The 23,588-nt window shown below is 41.6% G+C and overlaps 1 protein-coding gene across 5 annotated transcripts in view; it reads left to right on the top strand.

Moving 5' to 3' along the window:
- TTC7A (tetratricopeptide repeat domain 7A) overlaps positions 1-23,588 on the top strand; it is a 172,642-nt gene that overhangs the window by 91,464 nt on the left and 57,590 nt on the right. For all 5 annotated transcript variants that reach the window (XM_055815978.1, XM_055815977.1, XM_055815976.1 and 2 more), the window contains 2 exons: positions 18,484-18,600; positions 22,566-22,663. In XM_055815978.1, the coding sequence (XP_055671953.1) occupies positions 18,484-18,600; positions 22,566-22,663 (215 nt within the window). The remainder of the gene's footprint in view (positions 1-18,483; positions 18,601-22,565; positions 22,664-23,588) is intronic.

Raw genomic sequence — 23,588 nt, 5'->3', positions numbered from 1 at the left:
GGACTGAGCGCAGAGCTGGTACTTTCTGAAGTGTAAGGCTGCAGTTGCGTCGAGGTTTTATATAACAAATACCTCGTGCCTTAGTCAGGGCCACTTGTAGTGAGAGTAACTATAGTAACAAAACAAAGTTTCTAGCTAGTGAAGGAGTATTTCCAATGAGCAGGACATCAGTCTTTCTGATCCAGCCCCTGAAATATGCTTATTTATCAGTTTTGTGTGCAAGGCTATTTTAATAGCTACTACTGTATTTTCAAACCTATTCAGAAATCTTATTTTGTTTTCTTTTGGTGTGGGTTTGCTTTGGTGGTGGTTTTCTGTTTTGTTTTGGGGTGTTTTTTTTTTGCCTAAAGCCTGTGGAGGGACTTGCTCCTTTTGCCTTCAAATGGAAATGTTCTAATTATATTCCTGCTTTTTTAACTTGTTTTCCTAAAGAGATGGTGATTGTGCAGTTGGGCCTTTTATACCTTGAGCACTTTTGTTTTAAATCAGCCAATATTTTCAAGTCTTGACAGTGTGCTGTAAGTCCCAGAAGTAAAGTATCTGCAAGTTTCCTAAAAGCAGCGGGCTGGGTCGAGGCCGGAGAGGGCAGGCAGAGAGGAACCCAGCCATGCTGGGGTTGGCAGCTGCCAGTGGGATGGCGAGGACACGTACAGGGGGTATGACACACGGGGACAAAGCAGCAGCACTGCCACGAGGGTGGTGGCTCTGGGAGAAGGGCTGGTGTGCGGGACAGAAACAGATTGCAACGGGGACAGGGGCAGAGGATGCAAATCCATAGGAAGTTGCATGCCATCTGGGAAGGGACAGTTTGTGGCATTTAAGTGACGAGTATATAAATACATACTGTTTGTTTCTGTGTCGTGTATGCTCGCTTGCATGTGTAACAAGTGATAGCAGAACGAGTAAGGAAGGTAGTGAGGGATGCTGGAAGTGGTAATCGGTGTGGCTTAACCCAATCTGCACGTGTCAGATGGAGGTGCAGTAAAAGGCTGGGGTCTCGGCATGGCCCACAGGAATCAGCCTCCCTTGGAAACCAGGGAATTACACCTCTTTTAGGTTTTCACAGAAATCCTAACCTCCAAGTGACAGCCTGGTTAAATAACAGCAGAAAGAATTAGTATTCCGTTAATAAAAAGGTCTCGTAAAACTTCAGTGGAGAGCTTTTCTGTTGCCAAACCCATGTTTTACGAGGAGCAGGAAGACACTTTTAAAGGAAGCATGGCATTTGCTGAAGCAAGCTGAAAGCGCAGTTCTGGCCCCAAAGCTGTTGACTGCGTTTGGACAGTATATGTCTGAGTTTCCTTATCCCAGCTTCATAAACTAAAAAAAGTGCTAGTTTTTAAAAAGATCCCTGACCCTCTCTTCTATTGTCTGTGAATAATTGCCTTTTCTAAAGTTCAGTAACTTTCTGTTCAAATGGATGAGACATAAATTCACATTATGAGCCTCCAATAAAACTGAATGCGTTACTGCACTGGAGGGGATTCTCCCATTCCATGTATTTCCTCTTTAAAGCAACAGTTTCTTGCTCCTACTAGTTCTCTAGCCATTTGGTGGTGGAGTATTTGGAGCACCAGGCAAGGAAACAGAGGTGTGGAAAACAGAAGGAAAAACAGAGTGAGAGAAAGCCAAAAATCTGTTCTTTGGACTTGAGGGAAGGTAGAAAATCCATCTGAAGCTTTTATGTAGCTTTATGGAGCTGTTCCTGCAAATCAGAAAATATGGTAATTCACCTCTTCTGCACAGTAAGATGCTGTTTGTCCACCAGCAGACAGGAAGCAAAAAGCTGTTCTTTTGCAAAAGCACCATAGCCTAGATGGTGTATAACCGTAGTAAACCATTTCAGTTCCAGACTCTTTGCCATGATAGTCTGTTTGAACTTCCCAGTAGCGCTGTGGTGCATCAAACGTTTTGTAAGCACTTTCCACACCAGTGAAATGCAGCTGTGATTGGGGACGAGTAGAACAGTTGTTTACCAGGGAATAACAATAGCATGTATCAGATTAGGAAAAATAATCAGCCAGTTGAAGTGGGTGAGATGGTTGGAGAGAGGAGGAATGTAGAGACCAGAGCTGGAGTTTCACCTTATCATATGAGCCAACACCTCTGTTCTTGTAAAAATGTGACTTAGGCTCCTTAATATCTTCAGTTAATTAAAACTTGGGTTTTACATTTCATTTAAAATAAATTGCTGATCCTAATGAGGGATGGGACGGGTATTAAAAAGGATGAATCTTAAGGGGACAAGTGTAATCTTGAAAGACCCAAATAAAAGCAATTTAGTTCAAAGTGTTAAGGAAAGCTGGCCAGATATGACTGAATCCACCTCTTTCATTTGGTGGTTGGAAAGATACTCATTTTTTTTACTCCCTTAAATCAGTCCTGAATTCCATAATAGAAACGTTCTAAAATTAGTAGAACTGCCTGGATTTTCCATCTTTACTGCACAGTTCTGGTTAACAAAAAACTCAGCTTTTGCCTTTCTCCCCATTTTAATGGATTCACAGTAGGGTGAGTTAAGGTGGGTAGGCAGGAAGTTTCAGGCTTCATTCTACATCACGTCAGTGCGTGTTGTTTCCCAGGAGCATTTAACATTGTGGTGCTGTATAACAGCTGTAATGGTACAGCAGTTTTTGCACAGGGTCTCCTGCATGACTGTGCTTGTGATTTGTGGACCACAAACTAATGCTTATGGCTTGGACAGGTTCATCCCCTGGATTCTCTAGGACAAAATTACCAAAACTGCAGATTGCAGTTCCCTGCAGGATGGGGGTAGTGTTCAAAACAGATTGCAGTACAGCAGCCAGCGTAGCTCAGGTTGCTGGATACAGGATCCCGAGACACAGCTGTAATCGCTGCTGCTAAGGTTGTCCCTTCCTCCTTCTGCCAGTGCACCGTGCTCATAAGAAGCAGTCATACGTGCTTTGTGGACTGGTCTGTGCTCTAAATTTAAGAAAAATTGGCTGAGGACCCAAGCAGAGATAGTCATAATATTTCTTTCACTCTTGTAATTTAGGCCTGCTTTTTGAGTAGCAATAATAAACCGTGGAATGACTCATTTGATGAGGTAAGTTGCAGTTTTACTTTTATTTATGGCAGCAAAAGAAATATTTGTCACATGGATATGTCCCGAGGCACAGCCCATGGGAGAGGAGAGGGAGAGTCCAGTGTCCTGGCTGTGTTTTCCCTGTTAGACAGGGGCTCTCACAGTTACACGGTTTAGGCAGGGAGGGCTGGTGTATCTGAACAGAGCCTCTCCTATCTGCTGCTGCAGATGTTGCCCGCAGTGAAGTGTGGTGTCTTAAGTCAGGATGGAGCAGTTTGCAGTAGTGCAGAGCTGTACCAAGCCACGCCAGGCTACCCCGTCAATGCGATTAGCTAGTTTAAAAAGAGGGGACACACATCTTAGACGGAGAGGTGAAACGTTTCAGTGGTTTAATCCATTTTCCAGGGTGGTCTTTCCTGGGTTAACTCCTACAGAACTGTATTACAGAGCAAACCAAGTAGCTGATGTGTTCTACAACTTAAGTAGTGTCTAGATAATAGCTTTTATGGACCTGGGAATTTACGTGCTACGGTTGTTGTGATTTAGTGGCTCTGCAAAAGTGGTATTTTTGTACTTGAGGCTTCAGTTGTCCATTGGCTGTAATCCTGAACAAAAAGATCAGAATTTGTATCCATTGGAAACAGCAAACTGGTTATACGAGATGGCAGTCTGAAGTACATTGATCTGCAGGGTTTACTGAAGCAGACTTCACCAGATTTGAGTAAATCAAGCATGTTATTATTTACAGTTGTCAGTGGAAAAATGAAACTGTTTGGGTAAGTGGAATCACACCAAAAAATTCTGCATTGAGACTGACTGAATGGCAGGTATTACCTGAAAAATAAATTTATACCTGGAGAGACCTGACAGATAGAGCTGCATAGAGTGGGAGAAGGGGATTGAGCAAAACTTAATGGAAGGCCTGTATATATATATCAAATCTGCCAAATGTAGTTACTGCAGAACCTCATTATAAATAACAAATATTTATAAAATAAATTATAAATAAAAAACAAAGAAAAAGAAAAACACACGGGAAAAAAAATCAGTCATGCCATAAGCAATCACAATCTGATGCATTAAGGAATCTGTCAGCTTCCAGCAGGGCTGATGTTTCTCCAAATTAATTCATTCTCTGTCTCATTCATGCTAAAAGTGCACTGCAGCTCACATGTCTTTGCTTTTACTAACTTGAGTGCCTCCAGGAGAAAGATGCCCTAGAAGTTTATTGACTGCCGTCCTGAATATTCTGTACAGGGATTGACTTCAAGGATGTAATTTGCAGTACTGTTTAGCCAGCATGTTGGATTTTGTGTTGCCATTTCTGTTGGAGAGAATCATTTGTGCAAGCTGATGAAGGGTTTCCTTGAACACCGGGTAGCAAACGCTATAGTTATTCCAAGCAAGGATATAGTTGCACTGTCCTGGAATTGTACAAGTGAAATATTTGTAAAGCCTGTGCAAGTGGGGGTAGCAGTAGGCTGTGCCAGCTCTTTCATGTCCGCCACTAACTTTCCCTTCTCTACCAGCTCATTTCCCTCGGTAGCCACACAGAACAGCTCATGGCTGAGTCAAACACACGGGTTCTCTGTGTGAAAGCATTAATTCACTGCAGTAGCTGTGAGGAGCTGCCTCGCCCCATCAGCATTCTTGCCCACCCTTCCTACTTCTTTTCTCCAAAGACCCTTTTATATGTTAGATGGACTTGATACTTTCAGATGCCCTTGCCCTGCCCTCGCAGCTCTCATTGTAGCATAATTCAGGCCTGTGACTCGACAAACTCTTGCGAAGTGCTCTCATCGCCATTCAGCTGGGCATGTATATACTGAAGCTTTCATAGCTGGTGACTCCATTTCTCGTCTGCTTGGAGTCATCTTGTGCTGAAGCCTGATGAACAGGGTAATTATTTGAAAAAGGATTACAGCTTTGAATCTTTTCCACTAAGGCTGAAGGAAGCTATTACTTCATCTTATATGAAATGGCACATGGTAATTTTAAACACCTTCTGGATTTCTAATGAATTAAATCAAATCTGTTCAAGAACAAAGAACACTGATTTTTATCTGTATATTTCAACAGTTTTTAAGCGCACCTCTTTATGACAGGATACTTAAGTTTATGCCATGTATCTATGGTCAAGGAAAATAAAAACCTCAGACCTTCCATGGATGCATCTTCGTGTTCAGAATCTGATTCAAAATGTCAAATTTCAGGTGCATGCTGTGTATTTGAACCGTGCTTCCTCTGGATGTCATTCCCTGAGGGAATTAATTATGGTAGGGTATATCACATACATAATGACAGGCTCTGTTAAGCCTTCTGGAGGCAAACTACCAATCAGGTCAGCAGAGAGCCAGAGCCCTTTCAGTTGCCTTGGAGTAAGGAGTTCTGCACAGTGACTTTGGGCATCCTTTCAGCAAGGTACTTGAGGAAAGATGTGGAATAACGATGCAAATACAAATGCTTTCTCAGTGTGGTGGGAATGGAGAACGCTCTACCTGTGGTTTGGATATGTTGGTTTAGAAAGGAGAGGGAATAGAAATCAGATTGTGCACTCTGAATTACAGCTGGCTTGCACGATGGCCTTTTAAGAGGGAAGGTAGAGGCATATAAATGCTAATGGTAAAACACAGGGCAGTTATGCTCTTATGCTTTCAGGTTGACATCTGTTCCTCCCCTTCAGACTTATTTCAAGGAAAAACTGGTACATGCTGCTAACTTATCAGAAGGCAGAGATTATAAATACACACTTCTGATTTATCCTAGTGTGCTCTGATCTCTTACTCTGCAGAGAGCTCTGTACTGAATTAAAAGAGTAAATATGGGGATTTCATTGTGTTCTGTCAGCAGGAGCGAGTGTGAAGGAGTTCTATCCAGCCTCTTTCTGTCCCCCTTCTTGGCTGAGATATAGAGATGCAGTTAGACCTCAGGCACCTTACAGCTCTGCTGCAGGGCTGCTCTGCCGGTCGCCTCTGGCAGCCCCGCAGAAGCCAGGCATTTCTGCATGGGGTGTCTCTCCACAAAGGAGAAGGGAAAGTATAAAGCTTTTCCCTGTGAAAGGCTGGGGCTTGCTATTCATCATCGTTTCTATTGATTTCTTTTTTTTAGTTGCTGGATCATTATGGAAGAACTCAACACGGTTTGGGGTTTTTTTTTGGTGTTTTGTTTTTTTGGTGGTGGTGGGGTTTTTTGGTTGAGTCACTGGGAATGTTTCAAGCATCTCTTTTTTTGATTTGCAGGCTAGAATTCTGCAAATGAGTGGTTTATTTGAAGGGATAAAGTAGGAAGTCAGCTGGTACAAGCTGATCAAACTGCGCTGACCCTGCACTTTAGTTCTGTGTTTCTGACGTGCTCATTTTTAGGGGGTTGAGGGCAGCCTGCCTGAGCCTTTCTGACATGAAGCTCCACTGCCAGATCCCCAGCTAGTTGAAAAAGACGAAAATGCATTCATTTCAGCTGAACGGAGCTGATTCAGGGCTAGACAGTCAGCTGAAGGGAATGTTTAGTTCCTTTTACCTGTTTCATTGCAGCTATTTGCTGTAAATTTTGAAACAGAGTTCAATTTATAAAGCACTGTGGCATTAAAAATATGTAAAGGTCAGTGGCTGCTAACTGCTGGACTGTTTCTCAAAAGAAAAAAAAAAAAAAAGCCTTCAGGTAATCTGTGGGTGAAGACCCCAAAAGTAAATCCAAATCTACTACAAATCCTATCACCTGCAGAGTGCTGTATATAAATGAGACCTGTTTTTCAACAGTCAAGCATGTTTTATTCTATCCAGCATTTAAATAGTATTTGTAGTTTTACACTGAGGTGTGCTGTCAGGCTATTATTGAAAGAAGGCAAAATACTGCCATTTTTGCATGTTTACAATGTAATAATTATGCATTTTTCCCAAAGGATTTTCTTTAATCACACATGCAATGCTCGGGATCTGTAATATTGTCATCTTTTCTCAGCACATCTGGAAGATCCGTCACATTGGGTTGTAATAGATATTGCAGAAAAATAATCCATTAATCTGATTTTAAGCTCAATCTGCCATGGATTTTTTTTTTTTTTTTTTTTAATGTGCATATATTTTTTACCTTGAGGCTTTTAGTTTTTGTTGGCAGTTGTAATTGAAATCTGTTAGGTATTTCTGACAGGTTGAGAGACTGCTGATTTTTCTTTGTTACTCATAAGCAGTGACTCAGCTTATTTGAACAGTGTAAGGTGCACCTGCTGGAGTCATACATGTAACAGTGAAGTTAGAGTTTCCAGCAAGGCTAAGAAATGAAGCTTCATATTTAAAATACAGCCTGCAAGATCCTCAACTTTATTAGTGTTCAGCTGAACTGGGCACAGCTTTCTGCTAGGAATTTCTGCTAGGAAAACCTTGTGCTGAAGTAGTAGTCAAGGATGCAAGCTGTGGAACTGGGTTCTGTAAGTAGGCAGTATCCTTGCGTTGATGATGTGTATAACTGAGACATTCTTAGGAAGAAAATCTAAAGAATTATTTTATATTTAGTTGCATTTGTGCTGAGAAAACAAAAAATATTTAGGTTAAACTGAAAGGCTTGAGTGGCTGCACGTGTACCTTAACTCAGAGAAGAATGTATCTACATATATTGAAGAAGCAGAATTTATTAAAAAATACAGTCAGGTGGACTGTGCTTCCAGTGTTTATTTAAACCATGGTGACCGTTTTCAATATGACTGGAAGCATACATAGCTATTCACTATTATATCCTGAGTTTGATTTTTGTCTCAGAGTAATGCTTAAGGAGAGCTGTCACTGTTTTAGTTCAGCCGGCTGGGCTGAGATCTGTGGGGGTAACCCACACTGTGTGGGAGGGTAACAACATCACAACACGATAAAAAAGGCCGTCGTTGCCACAGCCAGTCTGCAGGATCGCAGACCTGACAGGGATTAAGGGCTGCAAATCCTGACCCTGCAGTTAGCTTTGTACAGGTTGAAAAGGAGCTATAAAGGAACTCAATAAGGAAATGTTGTGCATCTCCAAAATCACTGTCTGTGGTGAAAAAGCAATCCAGCACTACCATGAACACAATTTCGTCTGTCTGATTTTTGTGAGGCAGTGTGCTGCATTGAGCCAAATGGTAAGCACAGGTTTTGTTAGGTCAGTCGTGCCAGTGAGGGATTGAGCAAAACTGCAGTAGCATGATCTTCAGCACATCTGTCTGTTGAAGTACAGACCCGGGTCTGTATGCTGACTGCTAGCTCTGCGTTAAAGGTCATGCTCCTGTGTCTTCCTGCTGCTGTTACTGCGCTAACTGTGTTCAGCTGGCACTGGTGCTAACATAGACTGCAATTACATCATGGTTTTGCTTTGCAGGCTTAGACAAATATGATTCCTGCTGGTAGCAAAATACCCGTTTCTTTTTCTAGGATTTTCTTTGGTGAAGCCAGCAGTTTTCTATCTACTTACGACACCACAGGTTTGGTCAAGATTATGTGCGGGTTTTTTCTGAAATGAAGGAGCTTTTGTCTGTCTTCTGTCACTTCTTTCACTGCTTAAGAATGCCTTTGCCCATCATTTTTCAGGCTGGCATAGAAATCTGCTCCTCCATATCTTACTAAACAAGCTTATCTTACAAAAAGCACTGCCTCTGAACTGTTGTAAGTATATGGTGGTTTTCAACCAGAAAATAGGTTGAAACATGCCCCCATGTGCCTCAGGACCAGCATCCTGTAGTGAAATTCAGCAGTGTTTGGCAGGTTGATTTCTATCTTTTTCACCTCTGCTGAGACATACAGACAGTGAGTGCTAAATATCGGCAGACTCTGGCCCTTCCTGTGTTACTCACATTTATGCTTTGTCCTCCGCAAAGTTAAGGTATTAGGAGAGACTGTCATAATCCTTCTCATAAAGAGCTGGATCTACTATGGTTCTTAAGCACATGCTTAGTTTTAGGGAGAGGAATAATTGACTTCTTGTTGACTTCAGCAGGACTACTCATATGCTTAAAGATGAAGACCTTTTGTAAGTGCTTTGCTGGAGTGGTGCCACAACGGCATAAATTGTATTGTCCCAAAATAAATTGATAGAAACAGTGAGGTCTGTTTAACAGCATTGCGTAATACATTTCAAAACCAAAAAGCCTATTGTTTTTAGAACAAAGCCAAATTTTGTGTGGTTCTAATTTACTAATACAGTGAGGGGGTGCTGCAGTTTCAGACTGTTGGCTCCAAGTATCAGTAACACACAAGATTTCATAAATGTGTCAAGTTGGGTAGAAATGTTTTATTAATCCTATGGGGGGTTCTGCTATACTGTATTTCATTGCATAATTTATACAACCATAATAGGAGTATGCTATTGCTTTTTATTACCTTGACACTAGGTTAATTGGGAGGTATTACACTCTATTTTAAATATGTGAATCGGGATTCTGACACACCTTTCCAGAAAGAGTGTTCTTGGTGGCAGACTGAGGTGACTTTGGGAGGTTGATGTCAAATGTTACTGTATTAGCCAGAGTCCTGGTATCCTTTCCTCTAAAAGCTGCCTAAACTGCACTGGGGAGAAGCTTTTCTGAAAAATATTAACAGTACAGAAGTGTAAGTGAAGCATCCAGTTCTGCAGTCTTTGGGGATAGGAAGTATTGGCAGCATATTAAGTACTTCAGCTTAGTCCTGTTAATGCTCTTTTCTTGTCTGGCAGGATCTCAGCTCAGCAATTAGAGACCCTAGGCCTGGTTTCCTTTTCCATTTCTGTAAATCAAGAGTCATTCCAGTGGTTGTGACAGCATGATAGTTCTCAGCTCTGCCCTTCCAAATGAATTCCTATTTAATCAGGGTTGGCTGGACTTACCTGGGGGCACATCTGATGAAATTCTGAAGAATCAGGCCCAACAAAATGAGAAAATGTTTTAAAAGTGATGTCAGTTACAGAGGAACTCAACCTGCTTTCCTTCCTGTCCACAAATAACTCTGAAGTTGAGAGCACCAGTATTAAGAGATTAAATGTAAAGGATACGGGGAAGGCGATGATGAAGAGCTTAGTTCTCTGAATGCTTTGCAAAGGTCACTCCTGTTATCTGCTCTGCAGTTAGAAGAACTGAAGCACAGGGACCTGAAGTGACTTGACCAAGACTGGCTAAGAAGCCATGCAAGAGTGAGCACCATGGCTCTCCCGTGTCCCTAGCTCAAGCCACAGTATTGTCCACACTGCCACCACGGGTAAAAACAGTGGACCACAATTTCCAGTACACGTCTGAGATGGCACTGACACTTGCACATTGTCATGTATGTGTCCATTTCCACCCACAAATGAGATACTGCACCACGGTCACCTGAATTTAAGTGCCAGGGCTCAGATCTGCTGGAGAAGCTATGCGCTGAACTCCTAGTAAATTCATGACTGAAATTAAATAGGAGGTAGACCTCTAAACTCCTAGCCTTGGATGCTTGAGACCTGGCCCCAGTTTTCAAATGTGCTCATGCAGTGTACAGTGCAATGGGGAGTACTCTGTGTAGTTGGAGTCTGTCAGAGGGAAAAAAAAATCACAAAACGTGGGGCGAGACTTGCAAATTAAACCTCAGTTTACCATCTTCTGAAGTGTTACAAGGGAAAGTCTAACACACTGTCCTTACAGAGGGAAATTACATATAAAAAAGTTGATGTAAACACTCTGCATAGCAACTCTAGAACCTTTTTCTTCAGGTTTTGCTGTGAAACTTACGACAATTATTTTTATCTTTATTCAGGTGAGATAGGGACTGAAATACCTAAGATTTTTGATGGTGCAAAATCATTTTATTGCCAGTTCCTCATCAGGGTGAGAGGAAAACAAAAACTTTTCAGGTGTATCACCACCCAAAGGATCCTATGTAACAGGGTGAGGGAACGGTTATCAGGTCTGCTAACAATTTGCTTCATTCCTACATCCTTAACAAAAACCAAAATACCACAAGTCTGGGATTCAAAATGAATGATCTAACTAAAAGAAAAGGAGACAATAATTCTGGTTGCCCCTTTTTTTGTGTGCCGCCTTTTCTTGGGTGCAACTAGATATGGCTTGATTCTGAAGAAAGTTGAAGACAAGGAAGACTTTCAGTGCCCCCTGCCCCAGCAGACCAGCATGCTTTTTCTTTCAGCAGACTATCTATCGGTTGTTGTTTTTCCTTCAGGTGACAACCTGCCTGGGTTTAGCGGATAAAGGGGGTTTCTTACAAGATCGCCTTCTGATGTAAGTGGCAGTTTCTGGATGGGCCGCATCCATATTGACTCACATTTGCCCTCTGTATCACAAATGAATCTGATGGACCTGAATGCTGAAATAGGAGTGTGAGGTTGCTGCACTGGCTGCAGACATGTTGGTCTTGGGACATGACGTTTGGGTCCATGCAGAGATACACAACTTAGTCTGTTGGCAGGACCTTCGCCTGACTGACGGGAGGCCCTTCTGCCATCAGGTGTAAGGTGCAGCTTGCAGGAGGAGGCAATCCAAGGAAAAACACCCAGAGCCTGAGCCGTGCCAGTAGCTGCTCCTTTGTTTTTGCTGTGCAGTCTCTGACAGGTTGGGCTGCAGTCTTAGCTTTTGGGATCCCTTCTGTTTCCCTCCTACTCTATGAGCAAGAGCCGCTTTCTGGGTGCCTTGTGTGTGAGGCTAAGGGTAGCAAATTGTCTTTATCATGTAAACTTCTAAATAGCCTAGAATCCACCTCTCTAGAAGCTGTTCTCGCCCTGTGCTATGCTGTTGCAGTCATAGTTGATGGAGCAACGTTAGCTGAATTGCTGTCATCATGCAAGACTGGGGCTCTGAACAGGACATTCTTCTAAAGGACAGTTCTTTGGACATGCTACCAGGCCTCTTGTTTTTATTTTTCATTTGTATTGGGCGGGGGGGTGTGTGTGTAAATGGGCAGGGAGCCATAAAAAAAGAGGATTGTATGTCTGTAAAAGTATATGATCAATTTATTTTTGTAGGGGAAGTGATAGATAACATGGCACAGCATGGAGTTATAAAAGGAGGTTGCAGTCAGCGTTGCTGGCATTAATTTAAGTAGAGAATGTGCCCTTAAATGTCAGGAGACTGCAAGAAGCACCGAGTTATTTGAGAAGACAGCAACTTTGATCTTGATTTTATCAACAAAAATGCAGGCAATTAACCACAGCTTTTTAATTTTGCCAGTGTTTTTTCTTATTGATAATGTGACTAGGGCTTTAGCAGTTGCTCTAGGAAGGTTAATGAAACCATAATGGCTATGGTGAAAGAGTATACATTAGCTAATTGGCTTGTACAGGTGACTCACCACTGAAGCTAAACTCAGCAACTGATAAACTGAGCAGCTAATTTGCTGTGAAGATACTACAGCTGCAGATACGCTGTCCTCTCATACTGGCAGATGAAACAAGACCAGACAATCTGGGTTATGAAAAGAACACAGGCTGCAATCATGTTTCTGCTGTATCAAAATGTAACGAGTGGCCATTCTTGATCAAACTAAGGGCTTCTCTGGTTCAGCAGCGCATCTGGTGAATGCACAGGGAGAAGCATGTAGAAACACAGCAGCAGGGTGATCCTACCCCTCATATATCATCCCCGATTCTGTCAGCTGAGTGGTTCAGAGGCTTTTGGAGCTAGAGGTTCTGTTAGGTTGTGTTTAATGCCCCTGATAGGCCTGTCATCCGTGAATTTATCTAATCCCTTTTTGAACCTATTTATGTGTCTGCTTCAGAACATCCTGTAGCAGTTTTGCACTTTACTTTTATGTTGTATGAAAAAGCACTTCATTTGGCATTTCAAATCCACTGTTTGATTGCTTTATTGGATATTTCTTACTTCTTTCATTGAAACAACACAGACCGTTTTGATTTCCTGATCTTCTTCATGCTATTAATGATTTTATACATCTGCTCTCTCTTCCCTCAGCCTCTTTTTCAGGCAAAGTTTGTTTACTACCTCCATATATCAAAAACATCCCGGAACTTTGATCATTCTCCTTATCTCCTCCATCCTGTTTCCTGCTCTGTTAGATCAGCCTATGTCCTGTATCCACCTGTATCCTGCTTTTGCATCTGTTACCTTAAAGGGGAGGAAACTAATTCAAGAGTTCAGTGATCAAAGTTTTGGGGTTTTAATCCTTGGCTCCCAGTTCCTCAAAGACTATCCTCAGGCTGTCTACCCATCCAGGTTGTGGCATCCCCCTGTTTTTCGTTGGAGCTGGTGTGGAACATTTATCTGGGTTTCGAAGAGGTGGGAGGGTCAGCTGGTCTCTGCTGTCCAGTGCCACTTGGATGCTGCTCCAGCACCCCATCAATCAGTCATTGGATAAAGTGCATTTGCTGTCCTCGGCGCTGTGACTAGGATTCTGGTTTCTCTCTCCAGGCAAATGTCTGTAAACACACACAAACAAACAGGCACATGCATCCTGTCATTTAATGAAACAAAGTACACATATTAGTTGCAGAAGTTCAGTATCCTCATGCTAATGTACACAATTGTCTCTGTGAATTGGGACATATTGCTGCTGCTTTTGGTGTTTTGTTAGGTTTCCTTTTGTATTCAAAATCCAAAATAACCCAGCAGCTGTGTGTGTCGGCAGGCAAATCTGGGTAAATAATGAAAGACTTTGGGGAATGATGGCCCTGATCTGGTAAAGCTCGAAGATATGCAGATCTCTGAGCAGCTGCTGACAAGCTCTGAAAAACTGGAGGGGTTGTAAGGAGCCAGTTAATGGCAAAACATATAACTAAATGACTACGTAATACTCATTATTACTAATTTGGTCTCTCAATCTTGAAAGGAGTGGAATGTGTTATTGTTTGTTATAGTACTAGCATTATTTATTGCTTGTCAGATGATAAGGCACAGAGATCCCATTGTGATGCTGTATAAATGTGTAGTTAAAGGGCTACATTTGATACTAAAAGCTCCATTTTAAAGCAACTTTTTAAAGTCCCAATAATTAACTGATTAATAAATGCTTATATAGTCCTAGAGCATCCATAAAGTAGTCAATAGGCTATTACTAAACGTAGCGACTTACAACTTCTTCCAGAGATGTGCTCATAAGCATTTATAGTATACTATATGCGTACATGAAGCCGTCTGATAATAAGTATTAACTATTAAACCTAAGGAATTGGATTGTCAATGATAGGAAAGAGCTGCCTTTTTTCATCATGGGTAATATTAAAGAACTTACATGGCTAAATGCTCAGCCTTTAAGATTAGAAGGCACTCAGGAGGGCTGGGTAGGTGTTTTTGGCCAGGCCTTGAGACATAGTGAGTATCAGCAGCTCAAATCAGTCTTCATGAAAACAAATATTGAACACCTTCTGAAACCAACCGAAGTAGCTTGCTTGCTACTGAAAATTTGCATAGGCCTTCCAGTATTCCAGTCCTTACTTTGTCAATGCATGGCACATAAAACTGATATTTATCATTTATACTACTGGAATTTTGATACCTGGGAAAACTAATTTTGAATTTTCAGAGCTTCATATCTCATCAAAGTCAACTGTATGCAGACTTTTATTTTCCAGAGTTAAAGTTACTGTGGTAGATAAGTAAATTTGCTTGTAAAGGGACGGTACATCAGGGAATAGAAGCCTTTTGCATACTGTTCACATGCATGATAAAAGAAGACCTCTTCTGAGCAGGAGCTTAGACTCTGGTGTCAAGAGTGAGCAGTGGTTATATTCCATTGTTACTGTCCTTGAAATTATACAAATTACAAGAATGGTTTGTGGATTTTTCACTCTCTCTTTCTGTGCCTATGTAGTAGCAGTTTGTATGTTTGCTTTAGCCCAAATCTGTTTTCATTTTCAGAGGCTAACAGAATTACCAACGACTGTATTAATAAACTTGGGGCTATTTTTATATGTTGAATCTCTTTAGGAGCTTGCTCTGCTTAATACCGCAAGCATCATACAAAAGTACAGTAAAACGATATTAAGAAAATATAATAAGGTGAGATCTGTGCATACATAATTTTTGTTTATGCCCGAGAGTTGTGCACAGACACTGATATGACACAGTACTCATTAGATTTATTTGTAGGAAGAGTACTGTCTCGGTAATAAAATGATAAGCTGAAGATAAGTGATACTACATCACTTCAGTGGTTTTCCTGTATTTTTATTTGTCTGGTTTTGCTGTTAAAAAACTTATTAGAAGCTGAGAAATACAAATAATGTATAGCACAGCCTAATGTTCTGTTTGTATTTCCATCTTCTAATTATCATGTTTAATTGCATTGTTTACTACTGCTGTCAGTATGGTTTGATTCCTTTTGCCCCTTACATTCTTCCTATTTGCCTTTCGGTTTGCTTCGCTATATTATTACATGATAACATGAGCAGCACTATTCCAAAGGTGAATTACCACAACAGCTAACAGTGCATGGTATCTCTGGGATCTGGTAGTGTTGCACCGCAGAGACAGTTGTTGGATTTGCATGTGGGGGTTTTTTAACCTTTGTGTGCTGTATGACTAGTGATAATGTTGTGCTGAGCCTTTGTTATGTTTGTGCGAGAGATTTGCTTTTTTCCTGTTTCACTAGTTGTTATCTCTCTCCTGAGATGGAACATTGAGTCTTCATCCGAAGTTGAATGTAAGCAGTAAACAGCAGAGTGATGGAGAGAAGAACTTGATGTGTTTGTCTTTTTAATGTTTAAATACACTGTGTAGTGATTGTAATTGCCTGCTGATAACTAAGCTGTCTGTATGCCTACTAATGTGAAAGGGAGAAGGAACCCTTACTATAACCCTTATGTGTATAACAGATTCTTCTTTCCTATATTTTTGTATTTCATTAATATTGGAGTGGTACCTTGCAGCGTTCAAAAGCATGGAGTTATTGAGGGATGTAACAGACTGTTCTCGAGGCTTCAGGCTCTTTGACCACCACTCCTCTGCTGCAAGGAGGATTGTACAGTGCTTTTGCTGGTCTTTGATTTTTAAAGTTTATAGTGGTTTAAAAAAATACTCTGTATGCTTACAATAGCATAGATTGTTCAATGTGCTTGTTTCTTGGATGAGTAGAATATTTTTAGTAGAGCAATTGCCAGAATGAAGGTGGCGATGCAGTCTCACCCCTCTGCAGAGCGCAGTCCGAGGAAGCTCTCTCATAAGCCTTGCATCAAAGCCATAGCTTCTGTTTGTGGATTACCATTCCTTTCCAGATGTTGTCCTTTCTTGCTGAAAGGCTTTAAAGACTACAGAATTTACTGGGCACACAATGTAGTTGCTGCATAGATTCTTTTCTTTGATAGTTATATGTCTGCATTTACTTACACATCTCCATTTGACTGGTTTCAGCTTTCAACAAATGCTTGGATTTTCTGATACCTTTTCTTTTAGATCAAAGACTCAATCATATACTTCATGTGGGTGCTTGCAGTCTTGGGCAAAATAATTTCTTCCCTGCTTCTTAGTTAAACCAAATAAACTGAACTTCTGAGGGCTACAGAAAAATGTCTTTTATCACAGGCTTAAGATCACCTGCATAATCTTTCTCTGAACCTCATCCCATTTTTAGGTGTCTTCTGGAGTTAAAGAGCAGGAACTAGAAACAGGATTGTAGTAAGAGTCTTGCTGATGCTGTGGACAGGAATAACCGCATCTTCCAGCTCCTACTTGATTGTGCTTCTGTATATGGATGCTAAGGGTTGCTTGACCTCTTAACTGGATTGTTGTTCAGGAACTTCACATTCATGAAGCTATCTTTTATAACACCATTGCACTCCGGGGTATAACCTCCCATCTCTCTAGTGTTATATCTGTTCCTTGCTCGTAGGTGTTTGATTTTATATTATTTCGCATTAAAACAAGCTTTGTTCCTGTGAGCCCAGTCAAGTAAGGGATACAGAGCAGCATGCATCACCGGCCAGTTCCCATTGCTAACCAGTCCTTTGACTTCAGTCTCGTTTCTATTAAGAGTGTGTTGACTGTGATATTCTTTGTCCCAGCAGAATTTTTGATTAGTCCATGGATCTAGCCAAAAATAACTACCTGAATCATCATAAGGGCACTCCCTTTCAGTTAGGGGGTCAGCATCTCTGAAAGCAGGGAATGTTTTTATTAGTATTTGTTTTGCTCAGATGAGTAACAAGAAAATCAAAGGTAAACATACAGTAGGGATATAAAATAGTAAAGGACAAAGACAAATTCCCTTGATTATAAAACTTGATCTTTCTTTCCTAGCCTAAGTTTGTGCCTGGGTAGTTTAGTTGAATGCTTGTCCTGTGAGGTCAAGCTGTAGCAGCAGCCATGAGCAGACTTCCCTATAGCAGTTGATAGAGCACGCACACCCATACAACCCTCCACCCAGAAACCCACTAATGTTCGTTAGTTCAGAATGGGACTGCCGTTTTAGTGCATTTTGGTAGATATGCACCACAGAGTCAGCTGCAGATTTCTTATTACTGCAAATGAAAGATCTCTTATTCAGCTGCAAAGTTTTCTCTAACATCATCTATGCAGTTGCCTTTGTCTCTTTCTGAAGTTGTTTGAATTCCCCAGGAGCCTGCAAATCACATTGACAAAGCAGCTTTTAGGATTTTTAGCATTCAACTGTTAAGGTTGTGTGCATGTGTGTATGTGCTATACAGTGGATTAATCACTAGCCATATTGAGCCAATTCAAAATGTGTAGATCTTGGACTTCATGAAAGCATCAAAGCAGATAAGTAAATTTACATTAGTAAATAAGAAATAAATTAAATCATCTTAGCAATTAAAAAAAACCCCAAAAGTGGGTGTTGTGAAGGACGGTGTTAAAAGCTACACTAGCAGCAAGAGGTAGGTTGTGTCATTGCCAAATCTGTCTTCTAACCTCTGCTTGACCTAATACTGCTGAATTCCAGTGTTCTATGCAAGTACATATTCATATTCTCTAGGTATAAGAATAGTAGCAGCAGTTACGCTACCTAGAACAAGAATGTACAGGGGCTATCAGCTGCCTTGCCTGGGGGCACGAGATGGTTGCCAGCTGGGGTTAAGAAAAAGCAATTCCTTCCTGTGAGGCATTACATAATTATCTGCATATATTAAGTGTGTTGGGGGTTTTGTCTGAAATTTATTATATAAGCCAGTGCTATAAGAAGATGCCAGACTAAGAAAACAGTCTGGCATATGTATTATGGCAATTCCTTTTTATTCTGTTTTCAATGCTGTCCAAAATAAAATGAGAGTGACTCTGTGTTTCACCTTGTTAGCTTTGCAGTGCATTGCTTTTAACACTGTCCTGCCAGCTTTGTGACGCAAATTTGACTGCAGCTGAGGAATATTGTTAATCCTCTCATCTCCTTGTGAGGAATCAAAGTTGAGCCATATGAAATGTTTTGTGCTACAGTGTTTTCTTTTATTGCTGCACATACAAAGCAAGTAAAAATGCTGGGTGCCAGGATCTCGCTAGAATGGTACTGATTCTCCACATTTATGAGATGTCAATAAAATAGAAGTTGTTCGTTTTCATCTTGCAGCTTACTCTTCACCAAAGTAAAACTGGAATGGATACACAAAGGACCTGAAGAGGCTCTGGTGACATGCAGACATATGTTGCAGATGTGGCAGATGGTATTTAATGCTTTACAGCACAGGTAGGCTTTTTCTGTTGTGTTAACAAGTTCAGATTTCATAATGAAGGTGTAGTCATCTTCTTTAATTGTCTAGATACCTACGTTATTTTGCAAAAACAGTAATAAACAGTACTGTTTAAAAAGACACATAAGTAATATTTCAAGCTATGATTAAAAAAAAAAGGCAAGATTTTAATAGCCATGACTTAAAAAAACCCCAACAAAACAAAACCTCAAGATTTTTAAGATTGAAGAAGCGGGTTGAACCAAAAGGTATTGATCTGAATGTCTAAACACCTCTATCCATATTCAGATATCCAGAACGGAGGGTAGATTTATGATTTTTTTTCCCTAATATTGCTGAGCATCCACCAGCTATTGTTCACAGTCTGCAGTAGTTGGCACCACCCAGGAATGTGTGGGGGGTGACACAGTCCTGAACTGAGTAAGCCAAGGAAAGGCACACAGCCAACACTATCATATGCTGTGGTTGCATGCTGGTTGCACAGCCTGGTGCTAACTGGGCAAGGAAAGGAGTGAAGGATGTAGCATCTTTCTCCCTTCCTTTGTCCTAGTAAATCTGCATTTAAGCAGTGCTAGGTTCCCTCTTCATTCCTTCCCTGTCATCTGCTTTGCCTCCAAAAAGAAAAGTTTAGAAAGTGTAGAAGTTTCCAGGTTGGGTTTTCTGTCTTCCCACGCCCTTTGGATATTGTCCTAGTCATGATACCACTGTACAATTGTCTTGGGAATGTTATCCCAAGCCTATACTTATCTCTAACCTGTAATGTCCATAGAGGTTGTGTTTGATGCGAAGGACGGCATGCTTGGTGGCAACAGTCATGACAGGAGACTGATGAAGCTTGTATTGCTCCCCAATCTCTGTACGCATTTACATAAGCTTTATAAACACCAGAAGCATATGTACAGAATGATGCATGTCTATATACAAGTCGTCCTTGAGGGATTATTAGTAATTCCTTGTTGGTTTAGCTAATGAGCAGCAGACCAAACACAAAAATCAAGATATTTACATAGCAGCAGAGAAATGGTCTCTTACAGGCTGGAATCATTGATTTCCTTAGGCCTTAGGCTTTTTAGCTAAGAATTCAATCGTGTACCTCTCACATGAATAATCTTTATACCCATGAGTAGTCCTCATGAAGCTGATCAAATCCACACTGAACAATATAACTAAGATTTACTCTTGCGGGGGAGGGGGGCTGTAAGCCTGCGACTGAAGAGAGTACATTGGAAAACACATAAATAAATAGTTCAGCCATTTGGACTGCATTCGGATCCCAAGCTGTGCTTTGGCTGTTATACTTAAAAACCCGAGATGCAATAGCTTTTAGAGGCTTTTGATAAGCTTTAGCCATAGAAGCCTAAACAAAACAAATTGCTTTGCGTTTGCTTTTAGGAACTCCAATGTGTATTTCACTGCTATTCCCAGTGGGACTGTTTGGCTTTCCCCCCAAAAAAAGTTGTATTTTCTATTGTGAAGCATTGCCTGAAAGGTAACAAGAACGAACTTGGTACCTGCAGTTTTAGACTGGATTCAATGACCTAGGAAGCCCCTTTGTATTAAGCAAGTTGCAGCAGTATGAGCTAACAAATATGTAAAATATTCCGGGTTGGGCTTGCAAAGGAACTTGGAGGGAATTCTTATCACTGAGACTTGGGCGCAGGCATTTTTAGGGCCTCTTGGAAAAGAGAAGCCTGTATTTATATAAAGTTGAGAGCTGTTGCACCCAATACTCTTTACTAGTTCAATCAGCAGTTAAATCACCTGTTTATTGCACTTTAATTACATTTGGCTGCTTTTGTGTGGCCCACATTTCCTGGCTTTGCAAACTTACTATGACTTTGCTAGGTTTAAGAGTCTTTCAGGGCCCAGCACGTTCTCCCCAGGCAGCTATTCATGTGCCATGCTGAAGTCCCCTCTTGTCTTCTCTCTGATAAACTGGTGCCTCTGCAGTCTTTTACAACCAAGTGTTCCCTTCAGCAGTTTTTCTCACCGTCTTATCCGCTGTCTCAACTACCTCTTTAAAAACATGGGCAGCGGAGTGGCAACGTGTCCCACTGTCAGCCTTTCCAGTGCTGTATGCGGAAGGCAAATCATCTGGCTACTGTCCCTTCTGTGGTGCATGGAAAAGCTTTCTTGGCTGAAGGCCTCGTACTGCAACTTTGAAGGAGTAGTTAGTTTTCAGCCCTTCTCCAGGGTGACGGATAAAGCCATTGGGAGTGGCTGTTTTGCACAATGCACTCGGTTTTTCGGCTGGGATTTTTCAGTCTCTTTTCCCAGTTAAAAGGCCATGCTGTTGACTGCACTGAGGTGCGTTCTGTTAACTGAAGGCATCTGATCAAGCTTTCTCCGAATGCTGCTTTCCTGGAGTCAGTTTTTGCTGTGGTCAGCCTTATGCCATCCACCCATCTACTCACCCCTCCTTTGTGTAAGAGTATAGCGTGTAAGCCAGTGTGAATAGTGCCTTGGTGGTGATGACCGCCGCACCAAAGCAGCGCTCGCCTCATGGGAGTAGTATTTTGAAGTGCAGCTGCCACGTTCCTGCATACGCAACACACCAGTAAGACAGAAATGCCCCTACGGTTCCACCAGCAGCCCCCAGCCAGGGCACCTACGCTTGTGTTAATCCTGGCTGGATTAGGCTGAGGCACAGGACAGAATTTAATTTTCCCCTGTATCTGTCACCACACAATAGTCTCAAATGGGGGGTATCATTGTGGAAACCAGTATGGAAGATGGGGAGACCCAGTCAAGGCTGGAGATTTATGCAAACACTCAAATGTCCGAGAATTCAGAGTCCATTAATAGAAACAGTAATGTGTGATCCCAAAACCCAAGTAAAAGGTTAATTAGCTACTGTAAATGTGATTACCACTATGATGAAGAACACTAAGTGCCTTTCAGTCCTAGATTGTTAGCAGGGAAGGACAAGACTTGTTTTATCTTTCACTGTTGTTTTCTGTGATAACAGAACAATCATGTTTAAAACAAGTAGCAGTCCCAAGCTAATTCTTTTGCTAGATAAATGCCAATTCAAGGGAATCCTGTGCAATCCCTACCACAGGACTGATGAGACTGGAAGATGGGGCATCCACAGCAATCATGATTCTGTCACAGCTTGTTTCCTGGGAGGAACGTTCTCCAAAGGCTGAGCTGCAGGCTTGGAAATGTACCAGAGAAAGTAACCAGGCAGTCACTTCTCCTTTTGATATTTTGTCCCTTACTGGGTGATGAGAGGAGATATCACTATCTAATCCTGGGGGGATGGGGTCATGATGTCATCATGTCACCATGGGGTGACAGGAAGGCTCAGAAGATCTGCATTAAGTGATTATTTTTTTGTTGTTGTTGGGCACATGATTTTGGGTGGGGTTTTTTTGAGATTCCCTTTCCTGTGAGGACAGAAGTGTAGTAGAAGAGCAGACCAGATAGTCCTTCTTTCATAAAGTGGTGCTGTGTGGTAGCTTTTATCTTCCTCCTCTGTTTCAACAGAACAAAGGTGGAACAGGAGAAAATAATCCCTTTGAAATGAAAAGTTAGCACTTGGGTGGAAGGTGGTAATTGGTCTGTTTCAAAAGGATCCGCACAACAGAGCTGTGAACAAATCCTTCTGCAGGCAAGACCAAGGGATGGTGGTTCTTCCTGGGTTTGGGGCTGCTGGTTGGCTTCCTCTGGTCTGGCTTCTAGCTGCCAACATGTTCCTTGTCCAGTGGTTTGCAACAGCCAAATAAACTGATACTGGCATGAGCCCTGCAACCCTTGCTGTGCACTGTCTCTCTGAGCTGCCTGTCCGTTGGCAGCGTGGGGGTGTAGAACGGCACATTCAAGAAGCTGCCAGCCTGCGACAGTTAAAGCTTGAGTTTTCAGTTCCAGTGGCAGCTAGACAAAACTATTGCCTGCTTCGAGGGGAACATTGTCTCTCTGCTGAAAGATGGCCAGGTAACACAGTTTTGTTTCTTTACAGTGGCTCTGAGAAAGGAAGTAGTGTGACCGAAACACCAGTGATCAAAAAGCATAATGGACTGCATCTCACACTCCCAGATGCTCATGATACCGATTCTGGTGAGGAAACAAGATCTGTGCTTTCCCATCCTAAATGTATGCTTTTGTGAGAGAGAACTTTCATTTTCTTCAGCAAAGGGGGTTGGGGTGCAGCAGTAGGGCTGCATGCATGCTTGTGTACGTTGTTGGGCTGGTGGTCAAAGAGGTCCATATCTGTTTCCAGGGCCATCTCTGCTGCAGAACGTGTCACCGTGGTTTGTCTGTACCTTGGCTTCTACATGCCTAAAACAAAGAATTCCTGCTTTCTTTTACAAAGCTCTCTGAGATGAGCATGAAAGGTGTAATGAGCTCCCATGTAATGCTTCTGCAAGAACTGTATAATTCAGTCTTCCCTGCCCCCCTCTTCTCCCTGCCGCCTCCCCCCCCCCCCCCCCCCCCCCCCCCCCAATTTTAATCCTATTTAGATGTCCTGATCAAGCCAGCTATTATTGTGGGTTTGGAAAGCTGAGCGAGAGTGTGAATTCCTATTAGAGGATGATTTGCTTTGGGATTTGTACATAAACCTTGTGATGCTTTATTACATGGTAAATACAAGTTCACAGTAACAGATATAATCAGATGGAAATAACTGAGACATCAAAGCTGATCTTGGCAGGAGGGGGAAAGGAAGCTTTCAGAGTGTGCTGCTGACTTGTGATTTTTATCAGAAGTCTCGTGATACTTGGTGCTTCCTTTAAAACTCGAGCTCTCAGAATCAGATGATTATGTGAGAAACTTGTGTTTTAACCTGTAGGGTTTTATCAGAGAAGCAACTTTCTCCCATTCTGGATATAGAAGAAAAAAAAAAAAGAAGAAAAAAAAGAAAAAAAAAGGCCTCACAGACTCAAAAATTGGACAAGAAGAATATAAAAGCTTAATTAAAAAAAACAGCACACATAACACTAACAAGTCTCATGCTTTGGGGCTAGGGAATTAGGTTTGTCTA

Source organism: Falco peregrinus, chromosome 11, assembly GCF_023634155.1.
Source record: "Falco peregrinus isolate bFalPer1 chromosome 11, bFalPer1.pri, whole genome shotgun sequence".
Lineage (NCBI taxonomy): Eukaryota > Metazoa > Chordata > Aves > Falconiformes > Falconidae > Falco > Falco peregrinus.
This window is presented reverse-complemented; position numbering and strand designations above follow the sequence as displayed.